The following is a 20,753-nucleotide window of genomic DNA, read 5'->3' as shown; positions in this document are numbered from 1 at the left end:
GGGAAAGAGGCGGGTTGGGTATAGGGTATCTCAAAGGAAAAGCAAAGGAAATTAGAGCACAATAGCTCGGGGTATCACGAAGTAGGTTGTTCTGCTCTGTGGGAGGAAGAAAGGAAGAGAGGAAAAAGGGAAAAAAGAGTCAGAGGGTGATTGATGGCGTCCTCCCAAAATAGGAAAGGACCTGCAGGGAGCCCAGAGCTCAGGGGACCCACCAGATTAGCTAATGGCACTTCAGGGGGTGAAATGGGGGGGTTTTTTTTGGTAATTTTTTCTGCTGTTTTTTTTTTTTTTTTTCCGAGCACTATTTTTACCTTGTTTTTTAAAACTATGGTCTATTCCCACTTCTTTTTGCAAGATCTCACAAGTTTACTGTATACGAAAATTGGGTTGAAACCAACTTTGTAGGCGTGGAGCATAGTGTACATCTACACACACCCAAGACGGGATACTTCGTAAGATACGAACTTTCTTTGTCTAGCACGGCGCTAGACTTGATCTAACTGATTTTAGTTCGTAAATATCAAGGAAATAGGAGAAAACTCTGCAAATTTTGAACCGTATTCCGTATGAAACCATCACACCATGGCCACCCGAGCTATGATCGGCCATGCAGCTTTTGAGTCAAAAGGTCCCGTCCCGTCTACTTCGTCGTATCCCCTAATTCATCCGTGCAGTTCGGATCCTCTAACCGATTTGATAGTGTCTTGCAACATTTCTTTCTGTTTCATGTGCATTCCATTCTATACAAAAAAAAAATAACAAATTGTTAGTCTCATATCGTCATGGCGGGGTTGTCTCGGATGGCATCAGGTCATAAGACTATAAAAAAGTATAAGTACATAATTTCATACTTCCTGGCCCCGTAAGGAGGGTTCTATGATCGTTCAGTGGGCCACCACAACGTTGGCGCTCATTTTATCATCGCGCTCAACTATTCCGTTACACAGTTCAAGGGGGCGTTGCCGTCAGAATTTCTGAAATAGCCAATTCATTATCAAATCAACTACGGAGTAGGCGTCTCAATGGTATTTTCGTATTACGCCGCATAGTCGACAACCCGATCCGAGCTGGCAAGCCTCTCCATCCCTCGGAAGGGCCATGGACTAGAATAACCCTTTGGAGGGGTATCCCTGTATTCTATGCCCCTCACCACAAGACAGCCCATCATTTTCTTCCTTCGTGATGATCTCAATAATCTGCATATCTGAACTTCGTCCCTTTATTGGCTACTGGGGCAATGCACTCATCGCTAGGTTCTACAGAATGGTTGGCCGTCACGACTTTTTGGTGCAATCTTTACTCAGACCCCATGACCCGATATCAACTCTATGATGGAGTGGCGTGCAAACCCTCGGGGACAACCAACCAACATTGACACAACCCCTCCTTCTTGGCTCTGGCTTTAATGTCCCTATCGGTGGATCAACTATCTTGATCACCCTGCGGGAAGGATCCCATGATGTTTTTGTCAGGCCAATCCCAGCATCATCACAGCGTGTCGCCTCTTTACGTGATAAGCGCATCATTCTATACGAGGATCCTCTCGTCATGGTACCAACCCACGGAGTTTGAGGTATACAACTTTATATCGTTGTACAAAAGATCATACATGAAACGAGAGACAAAATCCACAGACTTAGACCATTATGGCCCTAATCAAGCCCCTTTTCTTTCACCCTTTACAATATACGTAGTACCCCGTCCGCTACCTTTTTTTTCTAAGTTTATCAATGACAAAGTGCACTCCGTTAAGGAAAAAAAATAACATGATCTCCACCATGTTATGCATTTAGAATTGAGTCTTAGCGAATAGGGGTTGACCAGCCCTAAAAACTCTGCCCAGGTGAATCAATGCACTTTATTTGGCATCGTTTCCACGGTTCATCTACAAGATAGCGTCTGCAGGCCCAACGCCAGAACGGAGAGTGCCCTGGTACAAAGTTCTTTTTTTTTCCCGGCTACACAATGTAAGTGTGGCACCATTTTATTGGTACGTTGTATGATTCTGATCGAACTGCCACTATCATCAGAATAAGCACCATGAGCTCATCGTCCCAGTCGTATAGGAATTTTTAACCGCCTTTGTGTTGTATACATATGGTGTTTCCAGTGATGATGGACACACGGGGGAATCCATCCCCTGCTCGGTAACTCATCACACCCTGTCCTGGCCCCCTTTTGCACCCGTTAGGGCCAGCGCTACTCGGAACTGTTTATCCTCACGCCCTTTTTTGCGGTCGCGAGTCGTGAGTCTTATCCCTGCTTCTGCTGTGTCTATGAATGGTTGAAATTTCCTGGTCAACGTCGATCACATTACTGTTCCAAGTCGGGCTTGTCGATCTTTTATGTTCTCTTATCGATGTATGGACTAATTTTGACACCATGCAAGTGCCATGCGTAACGGAGCTCAAGCGCCTATGTTGGAGATATTCCTTCCCGCTTTTTCAGCATGCATTGTTATTGCTCCATGTGACTACATTGTAGCTGAGATTGTTGCAGGGACATTTAGTGACAGTCCATGAGCTTCAGCGCGCCTTGGCTACCGCCTTCCTAGAAGGTCGCACCGCCTACTGGAATTACCATACCGCTCAAAATATTAGGTCTTTGATTGGTGGGATTAGGGCGGGCAGAGTAGGGGTGATGAAACTTGTGGACCATCACTGTACATCTTACCGTACATGATGCAGATACTAGCTACTCCGCATACGGAGCACAGAGTACGTTTTTAGTAGGAAAAAAATTAAACTACATTTAATTTAGTGCTACAGCAGCAGGACTATACCTAGTTAGATCCACACCAAGTACTTCACTTTCGAGAAAGACAGAACACATCTCCCGAGCGCGTTATCGAGTAAATTAATCTTAATCCTTTGCACCAAAGCACCTCCTTGACCTGCGGTGTACGCAGGGGACGGGTGAGGGGGGTTCCTGTCCATCTAAGCTCTCCGATGCCCTCCGATGACTCTAGCGTCCACTTGATGAACTTAACCACGGCACGCTTTGATGAAGATGGGCATTTGCTTAAAATTAGCTTGAGATTAACTGTGGGTTTCTCTCCCGGTTCAATCTTGTAGAACTCTCCGAACAAAGGTATATTTCCGACGGACAATATCCGAATCAAATTGTGATTCAAACGTCTTTGTGTTTTTGGGTAGCACACTATACGGGAGGTGAGAATGAGGCGAGAGCCACAATACAAAGTTGTGGAATAGGGGAGGATCCACACAAGCTCGGGTATGGAGTCTGGCTTGTTTTGAGGCGTCGAACGAGGAGGTTTCAATTATTGATTCATGTCTGTATCTGTACTCCGTACTCCATATATCGGTTCATGATTTCATTTTCACTCTGGCACAAGCATTTACCTTGAGCCCTAGAGCATAAAAGCAAATGCATGGTACCTGTATCCTGTGCGCTTTACGATGTACATACCTAGAACACATGTTGTACGCGGGACGGTCATTCCTCAACCTGACAGGTCAGAAAGATCCAGAAAGGGAGGGCGGTGAATGAGCTGTGTCACATGCAGATGTGTCTTGGCAGGAGTCACGTGCTCTCGGTTATTTGCCAATCAGAGATTAACAAAAGCCTTCGATATTTGCCACCGCTTTTCTTCACATGTATAAATATTCCCTGCTCGCCCGCTGCTTCCTCCCCTTTTCTTTTCTTCTTCATACTTACCTTGTTTGGGTGGATGCGATCATAAAGGCAGCTCACCACAGATTGGTCCCTGCATTGCACAGCGCGGCGGAACAGTTTGTTCAATGGCCTTCGTGGTCATTGACAGGCGTATTCTTTGGCACTCTCCTTCGTGGATATCTTTTCATCAAGTTTTGAGCCAGTGGCTCGAGGTTGAAGATGAGATGTGATCTGAGAAAAAAAATGCGACGTCAGGGCATGTTTGTATGATAGCGTCTGCACTTGTTTCTTGAGTTATTTTCAAATTGGTTCAAGTATTTCGATGCCTCCTTCGGGACTCGTTATGCGAAGCTCTTTTGTCTCCATCCTTCGGTGATTGTGAGATGGTGTGTGCTGTCGTTATCGCTCATTGTAAAATCCTGTTCGCGTCGTGTTTATTCCATTGTGCTTCAGTGCCCTGTGTCCCTATTTACTAGACCTTGATCGCTGGATTCTCAATTCCCGGCCTCGTTGGTTGATATGACGTCCGACTAACGAGCTTTGCCACATGTGTGGCGATAAACCACCAGGCCAACTCTCACTACCTAGCATAAAATACCAGCTGCCACATTCTTAATACAACCACATTCTTAACAGCTTGAATTTTTTCTATCCTCACTCCTCCTCAAACTTGCATCCTTCAAAACCACTACCGCAATCACGACCCAAAACTTCACTCACTCAAGATGCCTGTTCCCACTGCCGATCTCTTTGACAAGCAACAACACGAAGTCAACTGCACCCAACCTCCTAGTTCGGCTACACACACTTCCCCTGACCTTATCAACAATAACAGCTATTTCGGGACCGCACCTGGCAGCTCGGCCAGCGCGTCGCAGAATACTGACAGTGGTCGCGCTCTGACCAAGGAGGAAGCCGATCGCCTGTACGAGGAGCGGATGGAGGAGGAATACGCGAAGAGGGATGGCGGGGCCTGAACCGAAACTGATAAGCTGATGTGCGACTGGGACATCTCAGTTCCTGTGTGCTCGTCGACTCCGGTCGATAAGAGTTGATGTGTACCGGTGACGATGGGGTTGAACTTTTTTTTTCGTCCTACGTCAATATTGTGGGCATGTATTACAACATGGCAATCTTCAACCAACTTCGTTTTGAATTACCAGGCTCTCGAAATGATGGGGCGATTCTGTATGGTGGAACTTCAATAACCAAGAGATGTTTTGTCGGAGTGGTGGTGGTCGATCTCCGATCTCAAATTTCGTTTCTGTCGAGTTCTCTTCAAACAAGTTTTCCCTATCTTGTTCTATAGCACCCTTCTTATCATGTATTGCATATATCGCTGGTAGGCAACCTCAATTGTAGTCCAGGTCCAGGCCGGGGAACTCGTGCAAAATGTTTTACTTCGACGCAAAAATTACGACAAAGACCAGAGGTATGACATGGAAATTTAACGGTATTCAGTGGTTTTCTAGCCGTGGGTCTTCAAATCAAATATCGAACGATGATCAAAAATCTCTGCAGCTCTCATCGTTCGATATGCAACAAAAAAACCAGCCTCCAAACACAGGATTTTTCTTATAATGAGCTTCGATCCCAACCAAGCTACATCCATGATCATTCTGGCCGATGTGGAACCTGGTCGCCCGAGGTCGCCCGTATCTACGATAGCTGACGGTGGCTGACGCCGCGCCCAGCTTTGAGATCCGACAGACAAGACGTGGCGGGCTGGCTGTAAGATCATATTCCTTGAACAACTATCCTGATATCCCAGGATAGTGACTGATAATTATTGAACGAGAGCTTCTTTCTTCATCCTTCATCAATACCCCAGCCCCTATGGATATCCTCTACAGGACTGCCCATCAGTATAATATCTCTAATGAAACCATGTCTAATTATGAACACAGCCATCTATGAGAAAGATGGATCCTGGAAACTGAACTCTCTATAGTAGTCTGACAGATGGTCATGAAAGGTGACGGTGACGCGACACAAAATATGAAAAAAATGCGCCGATGGAAACCCTCGTGAGAAGTTGTCTCAGTGATATAGCACCAACATAAATTTACGCTCTTTTCGAACTTCCGCTCGCATTAGGAAACCACGTAGATTGTCGGCACCGAAGCCCCAGAACCCCGCCAGAGTTGCAAAGAGAATGCCTATTTACAGTATGCATAATTCTTCCAGAATTGTTCAGGAATTGTTGTGCAAACTGCATATGGAAATTTTGTCAAAAACAGTGTGGCAGTGTCAATGGTACATTCTCAAATGCAACGGGTGTTTTGTGAATTACGCAGCAACAACCATTCCATGATAGATTTTATTCCTCCCCGGTATCTGAAACATCCGAGAATGCTTTACAGTAAGTTGGCCCTCCAAGGAAAGATGACCAAGCTGAAACGAGAAAGAGGATCAATGAGAGACTCAAAAGTATCCAGTTTGCCATGCTCGATTTTCTCGGTGGGGGCCCACCAAGACACATCGAATTTCAAATTAGCTGTGGTTTAATGTCTCTGTAATCCGAAATTGATCAACTGTTTGAAGCCATGGGTGTGTCTCTTTGAATGAAGACGAAGAGGAGCAATGAGCAACTATCACGACAAGCCAGTGACACGCGGAAAACGGAACCGTCTTTCAAGTCAGCCGGTATGTGTTCGGATAACCTCGGTGCAGCGTTTGCAGTATGAGGCTAAAAGAGAAAGACAAGAAGGGAGTGTTGCGTGGGATGTGAGGTAGTAGAGTACGGAGTCGAGTTTCCAGGTAAACCCATTTCTTGAATGGTAACCAGAGACCCCCCCCCCCTCTTCCATTTACATAGAGAGTTTTAGGCAAAACACCGGATCCTGTGTCGTGCGTTTAGAATCTCAAGATTTATGTAGATAGGTCGCTGATTCCAACAAGGAGATTGGATGAGAAAATTAAACTATGAATTCGACCAGAAAATTCTAGAAACAACATGTACTCCGCATATAAAATTAAAACCATCGCATTTTCCAGTATCACCGCGGCAGTATATAAGCCCTAACGGAATCACCGATTTTGTAGCATGCGGCGGCAAACTCGTTCCTCAACATTGATCAGTTGGTTAACCTACTCCCATTCCCTGGTAGGCCATACGGACAGATATCTAGCGGGTTCAGACTCTTGAAATACAGAAAGAAAGTTTAAAAATGGAAAAAGGGCCACTAGTTCATCTATTCAGGTGTTATTTTAATCAGGAGTGGTTCAAGGGAACTACAGTTGACTACTACTCCGTACATATAATCAAGTCTTCTGACATCACGTGCAAAAACAAAGCACGTGACTAAATCCGGCTGAGCTAGCTTGGCAGAGCCACCCGAGAACAAGTCCTAGTAGAGCCCGGCCCACCTGCAACAACAGAGCTGAGGATCTTTGCCTTTCATTGAATTTATCTGTCTACTGTCGCTCTTTAGACTTTTCCTTTCCCCTGTCTTCTTACCAAAAGACACGGCTCCTGGTAGCCTCTTTACACCATGGCTCCGCGGGATACCTTCTTCCGCTCGGCGGACATGAGCCTGACCCAGCTCTACATTGCCAACGAGATCGGAAGAGAAGTTGTCAGTGCTTTAGGCGAAGTTGGTCAGGTTCAGTTCCGAGATGTAGGTGACGAAGAATGCCGTGCTTTGATGCTCCCCACTGACTTCTTTCTAGCTCAACCCGGATACCAACGCTTTCCAAAGAACCTTTACAAAAGAAATCCGTCGCCTGGACAATGTTGAAAGACAGCTCCGCTATTTCCATCAGCAGATGGAAAAAGCTGCAATCCCCATGAGATCTTCTTCGGATTTCTCCGATACATTGGCTGCCCCTTTAGCGTCTGAGATCGATGAGTTGGCTGATCGCAGCGAGAGTCTTGAACAGCGGATTATCTCTCTGAACGATAGCTATGAAACCTTGAAGAAGCGTGAAGTCGAACTGAGCGAATGGCGATGGGTACTTAGGGAGGCCGGTGGATTCTTCGATCGGGTAGGTGGCTTCGAATATAACGCTGTTGACATACGAGGCTGACTGAATAGGCCCATACACAAACAGAAGACATTCGCCAGTCTTTTGACAACGATGAAGCTCCTTTGCTCCGTGATGTTGAGCACCACGCACCTCATCAAAATGGAGACACTCAGGGCCAGCAGAGCTTCTCGGAAATGAACATTGGATTCGTCGCTGGTGTTATACCCCGGGATCGCATTGGAGCCTTTGAGCGTATCCTCTGGCGCACCCTGCGTGGAAACCTCTACATGAACCAGTCCGAGATCCCGGAGCCCATTATTGACCCGATGACCAACGAGGAAGTACACAAAAATGTTTTCGTTATCTTTGCTCATGGCAAGAACATCCTAGCCAAGATTAGAAAGATCTCGGAGTCGCTCAACGCATCCTTGTACGGTGTCGATGAGAACAGTGAGCTGAGAAGGGACCAGATTCATGAAGTGAATACTCGTCTCGGCGATGTTGGCAATGTGCTCCGTAACACCAAGAACACCCTTGATGCGGAACTTTCCCAAATTGCTCGCTCGCTCGCCGCGTGGATGATCATTGTCAAGAAGGAAAAGGCCGTTTACGATACCTTGAACAAATTTTCATACGACCGGGCGCGGAAGACGTTGATTGCTGAGGCATGGTGCCCCACAAATTCTCTTGCTCTGATCAAGTCAACCCTTCAGGATGTGAACGACCGTGCTGGCCTCACCGTTCCTACAATTGTCAATCAGATCCGCACCAACAAGACTCCTCCGACTTTTGTCAGGACAAACAAGTTCACCGAAGGATTCCAAACAATTGTCAATGCTTACGGTATCCCCAAGTATTCGGAAGTCAATCCTGGCCTGTACACAGTTGTCACTTTTCCCTTCTTGTTCGCAGTCATGTTCGGTGATTGCGGCCATGGTACACTGATGACTCTGGCCGCTTCTGCTATGATCTTCTGGGAAAAGAAGCTGGCGCGGACTAAACTGGATGAACTGACATACATGGCATTTTATGGACGATACATCATGTTAATGATGGGTCTGTTTTCGATTTACACCGGTTTCATTTACAACGACATTTTCTCCAAATCTTTCACCATCTTCCCCAGTCAGTGGCAATGGCCCGAGGACATCAAGGCCGGCCAAATGGTTGAGGCGACATTGAAAGAAGGCTATCGCTATCCAATTGGTTTGGACTGGAACTGGCACGAGGCGGACAATTCCTTGCTTTTCTCGAACAGTATGAAGATGAAGATGAGTGTTCTCCTTGGATGGTGCCACATGACATATGCCCTTTGCTTGCAGTACGTCAACGGACGGCACTTCAAGTCCAAGGTTGATATTTGGGGCAATTTCGTTCCTGGGCTGCTCTTCTTCCAGTCAATCTTTGGTTACCTTGTCCTCACTATTCTCTACAAGTGGTCCGTGAACTGGCAGGAGAAGGGTGTGAACCCCCCCGGTCTCCTGAACATGCTCATTTTCATGTTCTTGAGCCCTGGTACCGTTGAAGAGCAACTCTATCCTGGCCAGAGCTCGGTCCAGGTTCTTCTCCTCCTCGTTGCCGTGGCCCAGGTCCCTATCATGCTCTTCCTTAAGCCGTTCTGGCTCCGCTATGAACACAACCGTGCTCGTGCCCTAGGTTACCGTGGTCTTGGAGAGAACTCCCGCGTGAGTGCACTTGACGCCGATGGTGATATGGACGGTCTGCTAGGTCGTGACAGTCTGGCTAGCGATGGAGAAGGCGTGGCCATGCTTTCTCAGGACATCGATGATAGCGAAGAGCACGAGGAATTCGACTTTGGCGACATCATGATCCACCAAGTCATCCACACCATCGAATTCTGCCTAAACTGTATCTCTCACACTGCCTCTTATCTTCGTCTGTGGGCTTTGTCGCTGGCTCACCAGCAACTCTCGATCGTTCTTTGGACCATGACCATCGGCGGTGCCTTTGACCAGGAGAACCCCGTGACCCGTGTTATCATGATTGTTGTCAGCTTCTACCTCTGGTTCGTACTGACGATTTGCATTCTTTGTGTGATGGAAGGTACCAGTGCCATGTTGCACTCGCTTCGTCTTCACTGGGTTGAAGCGATGAGCAAGCATTTCGTTGGTGAGGGTATTCCTTTCCTGCCTTTCAGCTTCAAGACCCTGTTGGAGGAGGACCCTGTGGACTAGTCTTTTTCCTTTCTTTCTCTCCAACGCATGGGACTGTCTCACTCCCTGTCTCCTTTTTTGTATTGTAAAGGGTCTAGAAGAATACACTATCTATATTGACTACTGATCTGTCCCACCTGCTATTGTTTTATGTAGATCTCTGCACATATCCACACCGAACTATCACTAATAGCGCAGATATCCCCCTTTAATTAGGTACACTTAGTTACACCCATAGGTTACCTAGATTTCAAGATCTTTTCAAGTGCACATGACTGCGGGTGGGGTATAGGGAATTTATTCTTCCGTTGCTGATCCCGAGGCCGAGGCTCTGAGTCGAGCAAGGAACAGACCGGGAGGATCTAGACTATAGTACAGCGCATCTTCGATTAGCTCGGGCACATTGATATGGATGTATAGCTAGTTGGAGAGAGCTTAGGGAATTATCTAACATGTCAAATTTCTGCAGCGATCTACTAATAATGGTTGATTTTTGACATGGAGCTCTATAGTTAAGAGGCGGGCGTTCCCGGTAAGGGGAAACCGGGCGAGGAGGGCCCGGGCAGGTCACGCGGGGCAAAATGACGAAAACGGGTCTGAGGTCACTCCCCATACTCCGTACTTCTACCCGGGTTAATCCCCCTCACTGACGTTGGACTACTTTTTCTTCTATCTTCATTGTTTCAAGACTGCCACTTCGACTATTTAATCTCGTCATTGAAACTCAATTGCTATACCTTTCAATCTTCATCCCTTAGTCAAATCCTCACAATACCTCAAAATGGCTACAGCACCCCCCGTCGGAGCGGAGAACATCAACACTGATATTGTTACACTTTCCCGTTTCTTCACAGAAGAACAGATTAAGCACCCTGAAGCCTCGGGGGATTTCACCCTCCTGTGCCATGCCCTCCAATTCTCCTTCAAGTCAATTGCTTACTACATCCGTCGTGCCTCCTTGATCAACCTTACAGGACTGGCTGGTTCCTCAAACATAACTGGCGATGACCAGAAGAAGCTGGACGTGATTGGAAATGATATCTTCATCTCCGCAATGCGTGGCTCTGGCAAGTGCCGCATTGTCGTTTCAGAAGAAGAAGAGGAAGTCATCCGATTCGACGAGCACCCCAATGCTCGCTACGCTGTCGTCTGCGATCCCATCGACGGTTCCTCCAACTTAGACGCAGGTGTATCCGTTGGCACCATATTCGGTATCTTCCAGCTCCCCGACGAGGTTCTGGGTCCCAACAAGACCGTCGGCCCGCAGGACCTGCTCCACCCGGGTACCAGCCTGGTGGCCTCCGGCTTTACCATGTACGGCGCCTCAGCACAGCTGGTGATCACGATGCGTGGTGGTGGTGTCAACGGCTTCACGCTCGAGAACTCGCTCGGCGAGTTCATCCTCACTCACCCCAACATGAAACTGCCCGCAGCGCGCTCCATCTACTCAGTCAACGAGGGTAACAGCCAGTACTGGGATGAGTGGTGTAATGCCTACTTCCACAGCCTCAAGTACCCGGAAAACGGTGGCAAGCCTTACAGCGCCCGTTATATTGGCAGCATGGTCGCCGATGCTTACCGCACTCTGTTGTACGGCGGTATCTTCGCCTACCCGGCCGACTCGAAGAGCCCCAAAGGCAAACTGCGCATCCTGTACGAGTGTGCGCCCATGGCTATGGTCTTCGAGAACGCCGGCGGTCTTGCTGTTAACTCGCGCATGGAGCGGTTGATGGAGGTTGTTCCTGAGAACATCCACGACAAGAGCGGTGTCTTCCTTGGCTCCAAGGATGAGGTCCAGAAGGTCATTGACATGTACAACAAGTACAAGAAATAAGCGAGACAGTTTTTTATCCTTTCTGGATGCTAGTCTCCTCTGGCATCTTCTCTCTTGACACTAACTAATAATTTATCTATCTCATTCTTGGAAATTATGACTTGGATGGTCGGAGTTTACAATCTGGTTTCCCGATCTCTGCTTCGTTGCAGTCTTGTTGTTTTGAGCGCTTTACGATACTTATACCCGCATAATTCGGGACTGAAAATTTTTTAGAAAATCCCTGAACCATACTGTTCTGTAGTGCTACCAAATCCGTGCATTTTGTCTACTCCGTGGCGCACGCTGAGGATGGAGACTCCACTAGATCGGGTCCCCACAGGGAATCTGGGCAACAAGCTACCGAAGTTTAAATGATTTTGACTATACACCCCTTCCACAACACAGGCTCTTCAAGGGAAACATGAGACTTCATCTCTTTATTCCTTCTGGGTCAAACCCAAAGGCCCTAGCGAGTCACAAATGCGCTTGGTAATTACGTGATGCGATTTTGGTGATAGCGTCAAAAATTCCTGGCGAATGTGATGACTCCTCATTCGAGAGGCTGATGGCGTGCTCCAAATCAGCCCTATAACATTCCAGAGTTCCTACGAAAAAAAACTTTGAAGCTGTCTCAGACCACTGATCGGCGATATCATAACCTCATACCCCAGAGGCAAGGGTTGTTGTTAGAGGTAGATATTCGACCATGTCTTCTCTGCCTATCGAGAAAGCCCCGCGGGCAGTGGAAGAGCAAACCCCCACGAAATCAGAGAGTCCCACCGCCTCTGAGCCCGCACGCCAAAAATTGTACGAGTGGTTTGCGCCGACCGATACCCCTGCTGAGCGGCGGCTGATCCTCAAGCTCGATGGATTGATAATCGTCTTCGTCTTCCTGGCGTACTGGGCTAAAGTCTTGGATTCTTCGGCGACGAGTACAGCCTATGTGTCCGGCATGAAGGAAGATTTGAAGCTTTATGGGAACCAGTTGAACTATCTGCAGACGGTCTACATGTATGTCTATCCAGTGGGCTGGTGGTGGTGCTTGGAAAACGTGAATTGAGGATTGATGCTGACATGGTATAGGGTTGGCTTCATCACGATGCAGATTCCTCTGACTCTACTGGTTCGTTGTTATTTACAATCCATCCCACGGAGATGCTGGTTCGCTGATTGCTTTCCCTAGATGACACGCTGCCCTGTGAACTATTTCCTGCCTGCCGCAGATCTATTCTGGGGTGTCTTCACCCTGGCACAATACAAAGCTAGCAATGTTACCCAGCTCTACGCTCTCCGTTTCTTCGTCGGTGCTCTCGGTGGCTTCTTCTTCCCTGCTGTGCAATGGTACCTGGGTAGTTGGTACAAGCGCTCGGAGCTGTCCCGTCGAGGCGCGATCTTCTTCATAGCCTCCCAAGTCGGCAGCATGAGTTCGGGATATATTCAAGCAGGAGCTTATGCCAAGCTTGATGGTCGGTATGGGATTGAAGGATGGAGATGGCTGTACATCATTTGTAAGTGGGTCCTAAGTGTCCCACGAGAACCCTCCCCCAAACAGACACAGACTAACGGTATTAGGCTTTGCATGCACAATCCCCATCGCCTTCCTAGGCCTATGCGTTCTTCCTAGCACACCAGACAAATGCAACTCGCGCTTCCTCAGCGCTGACGAAGTCCTCCTCGCGCAACAACGCATGGCATCTGAGAACCGCGAAGCCCGCCAACCTTTCACCAAGGTGAGAGTTGTCCAGATACTGAAAGGTTGGCGGCTGTGGGTTCTAGTCGCATTTGCATTCTTTTTCTCACAGGCAGACGGTGTGTCCTCGAACAGTGGCTTGCCGATCTGGCTTAAGGAGAAAGGATACTCGGTTGAGAGCATTAATACGATCACGACAGTATCGCCAGCGGTCACCATTGTGGCATCTGTACTCTGTGGTGTTGTCTCTGATGTATACGATTCGAAGGCCAGCTTGATTGCTGCCACTGCTGTGTTGAATATCTTTGCTTGTATTGTGCTGGCCATCTGGAATGTCCCTGTTGGACTCAAGTTCTTTGCGTTCTTCCTATCGGGTACAGCGGATGGTATTGCGGCTATTATCTATGCCTGGGCAAATGAGATTTGTGCTCATAGTGCCGAGGAGCGTGCTATTGTCATCAGTGCTATGAACACTATTGGTAATACTTTTGGGGCTTGGATTCCGCTTCTGTGAGTATTGGTGCAACCTGCTGATGCTGAAATTTTATGCTAACACGTTTTTCTTGTTTAGCGTGTGGAAGACTGTCGATGCCCCGAGGTACCTTATTGGATATAACTGGACTATTGCCCTTGATGTGTGCATGCTAGCTATGCTGACTGTTCTCTACCAGTTCTGGGCCCGTGAAAAGAAGCGTTCTGATGCATAGATGGCTATGAAACAATGACTTGATAGATTTTATTGATCAGATTCTGACTCTTCTTTCCATGTTGTAAAATTGCAGCTAAACTCGATTAAGCTCCCCAAATGACCTCGGGCCGGCCCCGTTGGTATTTGACGTAAGCGAAATCTCGGTTATGGCAACGCTAGTCCCAATATGACCTAGCTCCGGCCGAAGGTGATTCCGCGCCGCGGGAGCTTGAAAAAAGTACAAATTTGTGTTTTCACACTTTTCTTTTCCATTATCCTACGCTCATCTCCAGCATGGTTAATTCTTCCAATGCAAATGGAGACTGAGGTCAATGATTCCTGGCCTTGAGCCAATCACAACTTCCGAAACAGGGTTTTTCTCACTAATCAACAGGTGTTCTGCAGGATCTGCAACGATGGTAAGATCTTGTCCACTCAATTCCCTCAACACATCTGCGCACCTCCCAACATGATGATACCTTTAACCAAATACAAACTAGAGTCTTTGACCCTCTGGGGAATGAAACTTATGTTATTGCACGTCAGGCTGATCTCACCTCATTGCTTCAAATCATCACATAGACATTGAGTTGGACTGAGCTAATTTGCTTTTCCAGAAGTGATAGGATACACATATCATCGATTGCAGGCACAACCTGACTATGTGCGCATATGGTGAGTTCTAAATGTCTCTATTTCACTCTCTGTCCCATACCATGATGAACGCGATGTGTATGAAAATACGCTGGAAATTACCGTCTCAGACCTTCGGGTCGGTGATGATACAAATGGCTATTTCTGATTTTTTACCTTGCTTGAACATCTGCATCAAAGTCATATTCGAACTGTGTGCTAATTTGTCAAGACCAATAGGTTGATGCGCTACTGGCTCTGATGGTAAGCCTACGCCCCTCTCCCCTGAGAATCTCTGTCCGAAGATGAAACGGCACTGGGCTCCGACGGCATTTGAAAAAAGATGTTCGGTCATGATTGGATGCGCCTTTTTTGCGGCAGGCCTAGAAAACCTCGCCCACTGAGACATGCCATATATTCAACAATTCATGAGATGGTTGCGTGACACTCACTAACCCTTTTCAATAGAAGCATATTTCAATGTGCACTATTTGAGACCTCAAATGTAACTGTAGAAGGTATGCAATCGAGTCTTGTTCTTGCTGCCCTACCCTTTATGATGATACCCTTTAGATGACGAGTCTGATTCGAGTTTTCGATGCTGACACAATCTTTTTAATAACCATTCATGCCTTTCTGACAATCCCTCCTACACAAACTTGACTCATTAAATTTCTTTGGCTAGTGCTAATGATTCTTTGAAGACAGATCTTTTTCAATTTGAACTTCCAAGAGCTCTCTTGAACAGTGGGTGTATGTACACCATGTCTCCTTCCTCTTCCCGACCTTACATGATGAAACGACACAAAAAGACAAGCATATGTCCTAGTCGGCTTGCTGGCGAAGACGACAAACTGTCATGCCTGATAAATTCACGAGTCTCACATTGCTACAATGTCCACTCAGTACTCGACGCTGATGAGATTTCGAACAGAAACAATTGAGCGAACTAATAATTGCAGACGCCAATTGCGATCTGCTTCATTTCTGTAAGTTCCAACAGTTTCTTCTTGCTTCACCCTTTTAAATGATGATTCACTTCAATTTATCACGACGGTCAACGTAAGGATTTAAAATTGACGACCATCGCCTGTGACAAGGCTTTATCTGAAATTCCTCTATACACAATGTCTTTTTGTCCAATGCTTGTTAGTCTTGTTGCTAACATCGATTTCAGTTGAAAAGTCCCAAAGATGTCGAAGCTGTCGTCGGTCTTCCCTCGGTCCACGCACGTGGCAGATACATCCTGGTCTTTTCTTTAAAAAAAAAAGAAAGCCGCAGCACTCCGTAGTTGGAAGTTCAATACAAATGCCAATACGAATTCAAAGAAACATCTGATCCTTGCTTAGAGTGTTTGAAATTACTCCGTATGATCTTTATTTTTGGATGTTTTGCACCCTACAGCCACCCTTGCATACTCTAGTCACACGGCTGGAGATATTCCACCAAATTCCCCTGTGGTTTGTTGTTTTTATTGCGGGGACATAAGGGACAAGGGTCGTTGGACCCCTCATAGAGAGCGATAAGCGCCGAGCATGGGCCCCGGATGTGATGAGAACATCGCCAGGTGCATAACAATCCCCGCTTCGGACAAGCTCATTTGATCTTGCTAAAATTCTTCTTTCGTCTGTTCCAAATATAGATTTAATTTCATAATGGGCGCACCATCCCTCTGGCTCTGCCGGTAGGAGTACTCCACATGGGCTAGACTGATGTTTTCCTCAACCTTGCCCTCCGCAGTTGTAAGGAACAGAAAAAAAAAGATAGTAGTATTTCGCCTGTTTCGAGGCAACTGTTTTTTTTCTGTTCTGTAGGGCCATCCTCTTCCTTTCCAGGCGGCCATGGCTTCCGATCGGGCCTCCTAAATGGATGCACAGCCCAATATGAATAGGTGCAACCCATTCTCATCCTCGGGCACTTTCAATACGCGTGATACTGACCCTACCTCTCTAGCTGGTTGGGTTCAAATCATGCAGGTGTCGAACAGCCGCTGAGCAACCATTATCCGGGCTGGTCATCGACAGCTGCGAGTCCCAGTAACCAGCCATCACCAGGTCGCCGAGAGCACGCCGTACAGCCGCCATTATTGACAACATCACTGAGCGGTCCTCAATATCAGGGTCTTGGGGCTGGTCTTGGACTAACACCGACGCCTCTATCGTCAACCTCGCTTTCAAGCCCATTTACTCACGGTCTATCGCCTGCTGTTCCATCGCCTATGAACGGCAGATCCGTCTCGTCGTCTTCGATGGCGTCTAGAAACGCATACAATGTTCCTTATAATCCTCAAGACTGGGGGCCTCCGGGCAGGCCCCAGGCGCAGGCCCCGTTTCTTCAGCCAGGCAATATGCATCGTGTGACGCCGCAAAGAAATGATCCGGGTGAGTCTCGCTCACAGGTTACGTCTTTGCAGAGCAATGGTATCCCAAGACCCGCGTTGAATTGACGTTGATCCCTTGGTAGATGTGTCGTTGTCGCCACCTCCTCCGCCATACTCACCTCCCAGCAGCCAAAATCGAATGTCCCGGGACTTTTCTAGTCAGCCAATATCTCATTTTGCCGGAACGCCTTCCCCACCTGACAACAGAGAGGGCGTGTTTGAGATGCCTACCCAGTATCAAAGACGATCAAATCGGCCACGGCCAATATCTATGGCTTACCCGCCTGACTCTGGGCGCCAGTCGCTACCCCCTCCACCTCCCCCGAGGGGACACCCAGCGAGTAGGTCTGTTTCCCACGGTCGAGTGGGGTATCAGGGCATGTCCTATAATGACCCAGCTATTCCATATAATGCTTCTAGCCACATACCTCAGCTGGCACTGTATGACCAAGCCCAACCCTCGCCCGGCTTTGACGAGCATATGTCTGCAACACCTGCAAACTTCGATACGCCATCCCGGGCCCCTGGATCTCGAAGAGCCGCATCTGCTGGAGCCGTGATAAGCAGTGCAGGCTCATCGAGGGCAACGAGTCAGTCGCGAAATCGATCACCGCCAAATGGTAACTGGGAGCCCGGGATGCCACTTCCGCCACCACCTCCAGGGCCTCCTCCCGCCGCGAGGTCTGTCAGCGTGAGTGGCTCGACAGAATCCTCATCTCTGAGAGTAACCCAAAACTCGAACCGGACGACGAGAAGGGGACCTCCTGTGCTAGGAACAGGACTGGGAAGTATCCCGCCTACGCCAGCTGATTGGATAGACGAGGGATATTTGAACAGTCGACCAACGGAGACTTTATATGTTGATACAGCAAAAGCAGCCAAGACACTAGAGCCGAAGGACAGTGATCCTCAGGATTCAACTGATCAAAGAACTCCCGGTAGTGGCGGCCTTTTCCGCAGCTCAGCAGTCCGCGATCCGAGTGCCAAGGGCATCCGTGAAAGGCGAATTGAACGACGCAACCGACAAAGCCAGGTATTCGAGCCGCCAAGTGCGATATCACCAAATGGTAATTCTTGGGCCGATGCTCTCGAGCAGATCAAACCGTCGAACCTGATTCTACCAGACCAGACCAATAACCCAGACCACTATCGGCATCCAACGTCGGGCAAGTACAATCAAACTCCCGGCAGTAGCAGCAGCATTAGACCAGAAGGACCACATATTGTCTCACGACCTCGAGCATCGCCTAGCGCTGTACTTCCCGAACTATCACCCTACGTCACCCCCAGAAAACAACCCAGCTCTGCTGGTCCCTCGGCTGAATTTGCGCATACGCCTCCATTTTCGCCAAATCCAAATGGAGTGGGCTCGTCCGCAGATGCCAAAGTAACCAGTCAAGCAGTACCGCCAAAAGCACTACCAACTCCGCCTCTCAACTCGGCAAAAGAGGTCCGGCCACGCTCACACTCCCGTGCACCCTCCCAAGAAGCAGAGAGCCGCCCACTCTCTCACATTCTCCACATGTCTTATGATGCTGTTTCGACAATGAAACCCTTGCCACTACGCCGAATGCCAGGACAAACAGCACAGGTCTCAATGGAATCGGTCCTTAAAAAAGATCCTGCTTTCCTGCATGATGCGATTCAAAGACACAAAACCTTTATTGACAAAGAAGCTAGTGCCGAGGATGATGCGGAAGCACTCAAGATATTTGCGGACTATTTACTTGCCGAATCGCAGATCCGGCGCCAGCGGTACTCGAAAGTCTGGGAATCGTTCCAAGTAGACGATGTGCGCCGCAATCTTTTCGAGTTGCCGGTCAAGAAACCGCCGAAGCTTAAACCACAGCCAAAGCTAGATATCCCACAAAACCGAGAAGGTCGACCGGAGTCTGCATGGTGGACCAACTATCAGCCTTGCCTATCGCCGATTGCCAGCCTCAACATGAGCAACGATGAGAGCTCTCGAGGCCGTGCGCCAAGTCGCTGGTGGGAGTCGGCAACCGGTTCCAGCGGCGAGGGGGCCGAGAGAAGGGTTCAACGATCCAAGCGGGAATCCAAGTATATGGGCTTGCCTCGAGAGGCCATGCATGGGGACCAGGAGTTGACTCCCTCTCAGCCCAAAGATGTGAGCATGAACTATGGGAGTACGGAATATGGCTCTGATGATTACCCACCTGAGAAAGTCGGCTGGCATGAAGGGTCTCCTGCAAATTCTACCGGGACTGGGTATCGCTATGAAAGCCGCAATTTGGACATCTCGCGGTTGATCACTCTACCTCCGCCTTATCCCCGCCACCACCCTGCTGTGAATAACAGCCATCCTGATTTGGTGACTCATCGAACTACAGTTCGATCAATTACTGATCTCGCGGAGATCAAAACCACCAGACATCGGTACAAGGCTGACGTGGAGCGAATGATTCAAGAGCATCAGCAACAAGTCGATGAGGGGCACCGCCACTTCAGATCGAATATCCAAAGCCAGCTCCAAGAAGGCAGTCTCACCTTTGCGGAAGCAGCAGAAGCCGAGGCGGCGATGATTGCCGAAGAGAACGAGCGAGAAAGGGCAATGGTCAAACGCCAGCTAGACACGTACCAAGAAACAGTGCTCAAGCCGATGCACGCCATTCTCGTCGACAGAATCAGCAGAGCAACAACATGTATCAACCAGCTGAGTAGCATGCTCTCTGACGATGCACAGAGCGGGACACTGGACCAAACGCAGGAAGAAGGCGATGAGAAGCCTGAGCTCCTAGAGAAACTGACGCAACTAAAATGGCTTTTCGAAGCGCGCGAACAGCTCCACCGCGAGTCATTTGACCTCATCAGCGATCGCGACGACAAATACAAAGCCGTCGCCCTCCTTCCTTACAAGCAAATGAAAATCGAAGACAAGCTACGTGAGACTCAAGCTTTCTTCACCCAGGACGCACTCCGCCGCCGCGTTCAGTACGAAACCGAGGCGCTAACCCGACTCGAGATGTTCCTGGATGTCATTGAGCAGAATGTCATGCGAGGAGTCGAGGTACAGCTCTCGGCATTTTGGGATATCGCCCCGTCCCTCCTGGCTCTTGTGCAGCAGGCGCCTGAGAACCTACGCGGCTTCCAGGTGCAGATCCCTGCAGGCGAATTCGAGGAGAATCCGAGTTACTATGAACATCCGCTGCAATATTTATATACACTGCTTTCGCATGCGGAGAAATCAAGCTACCAGTTCATTGAGTCGCAGACGAATCTGCTGTGCCTCTTGCATGAGGTGAGGTCTGCTGTTATGAGGGCTAGTCGGAAGCTTGTGGAGACACAACGAATCAAGCGTGGAGAGACGGAAGACGATGTTCGTCGTGAGATGCAGGAGACTCGTGCCAATGAAGAACTGGCCCTTACGACTGATCTTAAGGATAAGGTTGCTACCGTTGAGGGTCAGTGGACTGAGGCGCTGGGGAGCCAGATTGAGGGTTTGAGAGAACGGGTGAAAAAACAGCTTATGAGTGAAAACGGTTGGGAGGAACTAGAACAATTGGAGGAATAGAAGAGTGGTTTTGTTGATTTTTTGCTATGTACTTGGCAGCGTGATATCCCTGTTCGTTTATAGATCGAGTGATGCGAGGCAGTGCCTGTAACACTTGGTTTTTTTTTAGACTCTTTTAAGGATGTGAGGGTTTAATACACACACACTTCGATTTAAAGAACATACCTTGTGTTCAAGTAAATTCTGAAGGATAAAAGCTGGTAGTGAAGAAGGTGACCTCATGCGATGTTGAGCG

At 48.3% G+C, this 20,753-nt stretch overlaps 5 protein-coding genes across 5 annotated transcripts; all 5 read left to right on the top strand.

Moving 5' to 3' along the window:
- Positions 1-4,361: 4,361 nt before the first annotated feature.
- Pdw03_0758 (Ceramidase family protein) lies at positions 4,362-4,613 on the top strand (the record flags this gene model as incomplete). Its single annotated transcript, XM_014680540.1, has 1 exon — positions 4,362-4,613. The coding sequence occupies one exon, from the start codon at positions 4,362-4,364 to the stop codon at positions 4,611-4,613; it is 252 nt and encodes an 83-aa protein (XP_014536026.1).
- Positions 4,614-7,130: 2,517 nt separating this feature from the next.
- Pdw03_0757 (ATPase, V0/A0 complex subunit a) lies at positions 7,131-9,800 on the top strand (the record flags this gene model as incomplete). The annotated part of the gene is made up of 3 exons (XM_014680539.1): positions 7,131-7,256; positions 7,309-7,623; positions 7,674-9,800. 3 exons carry the CDS (start codon positions 7,131-7,133, stop codon positions 9,798-9,800), a joined length of 2,568 nt encoding a protein of 855 aa, XP_014536025.1.
- Positions 9,801-10,560: 760 nt separating this feature from the next.
- Pdw03_0756 (Fructose-1,6-bisphosphatase) lies at positions 10,561-11,613 on the top strand (the record flags this gene model as incomplete). The annotated part of the gene is made up of 1 exon (XM_014680538.1): positions 10,561-11,613. One exon carries the CDS (start codon positions 10,561-10,563, stop codon positions 11,611-11,613), a length of 1,053 nt encoding a protein of 350 aa, XP_014536024.1.
- A 688-nt stretch (positions 11,614-12,301) lies between these two features.
- Pdw03_0755 (Pantothenate transporter) lies at positions 12,302-13,992 on the top strand (the record flags this gene model as incomplete). Its single annotated transcript, XM_014680536.1, has 5 exons — positions 12,302-12,606; positions 12,679-12,718; positions 12,779-13,103; positions 13,168-13,795; positions 13,857-13,992. The coding sequence occupies 5 exons, from the start codon at positions 12,302-12,304 to the stop codon at positions 13,990-13,992; spliced, it is 1,434 nt and encodes a 477-aa protein (XP_014536022.1).
- A 2,479-nt stretch (positions 13,993-16,471) lies between these two features.
- Pdw03_0754 (JNK-interacting protein) lies at positions 16,472-20,518 on the top strand (the record flags this gene model as incomplete). The annotated part of the gene is made up of 3 exons (XM_014680534.2): positions 16,472-16,497; positions 16,560-16,987; positions 17,070-20,518. 3 exons carry the CDS (start codon positions 16,472-16,474, stop codon positions 20,516-20,518), a joined length of 3,903 nt encoding a protein of 1,300 aa, XP_014536020.2.
- Positions 20,519-20,753: the final 235 nt, after the last annotated feature.

This window comes from Penicillium digitatum, chromosome 4 (assembly GCF_016767815.1).
Source record: "Penicillium digitatum chromosome 4, complete sequence".
Lineage (NCBI taxonomy): Eukaryota > Fungi > Ascomycota > Eurotiomycetes > Eurotiales > Aspergillaceae > Penicillium > Penicillium digitatum.
Note: the sequence above shows the minus strand (reverse complement) of the source record. Positions and strands in the feature narration are given on the sequence as shown.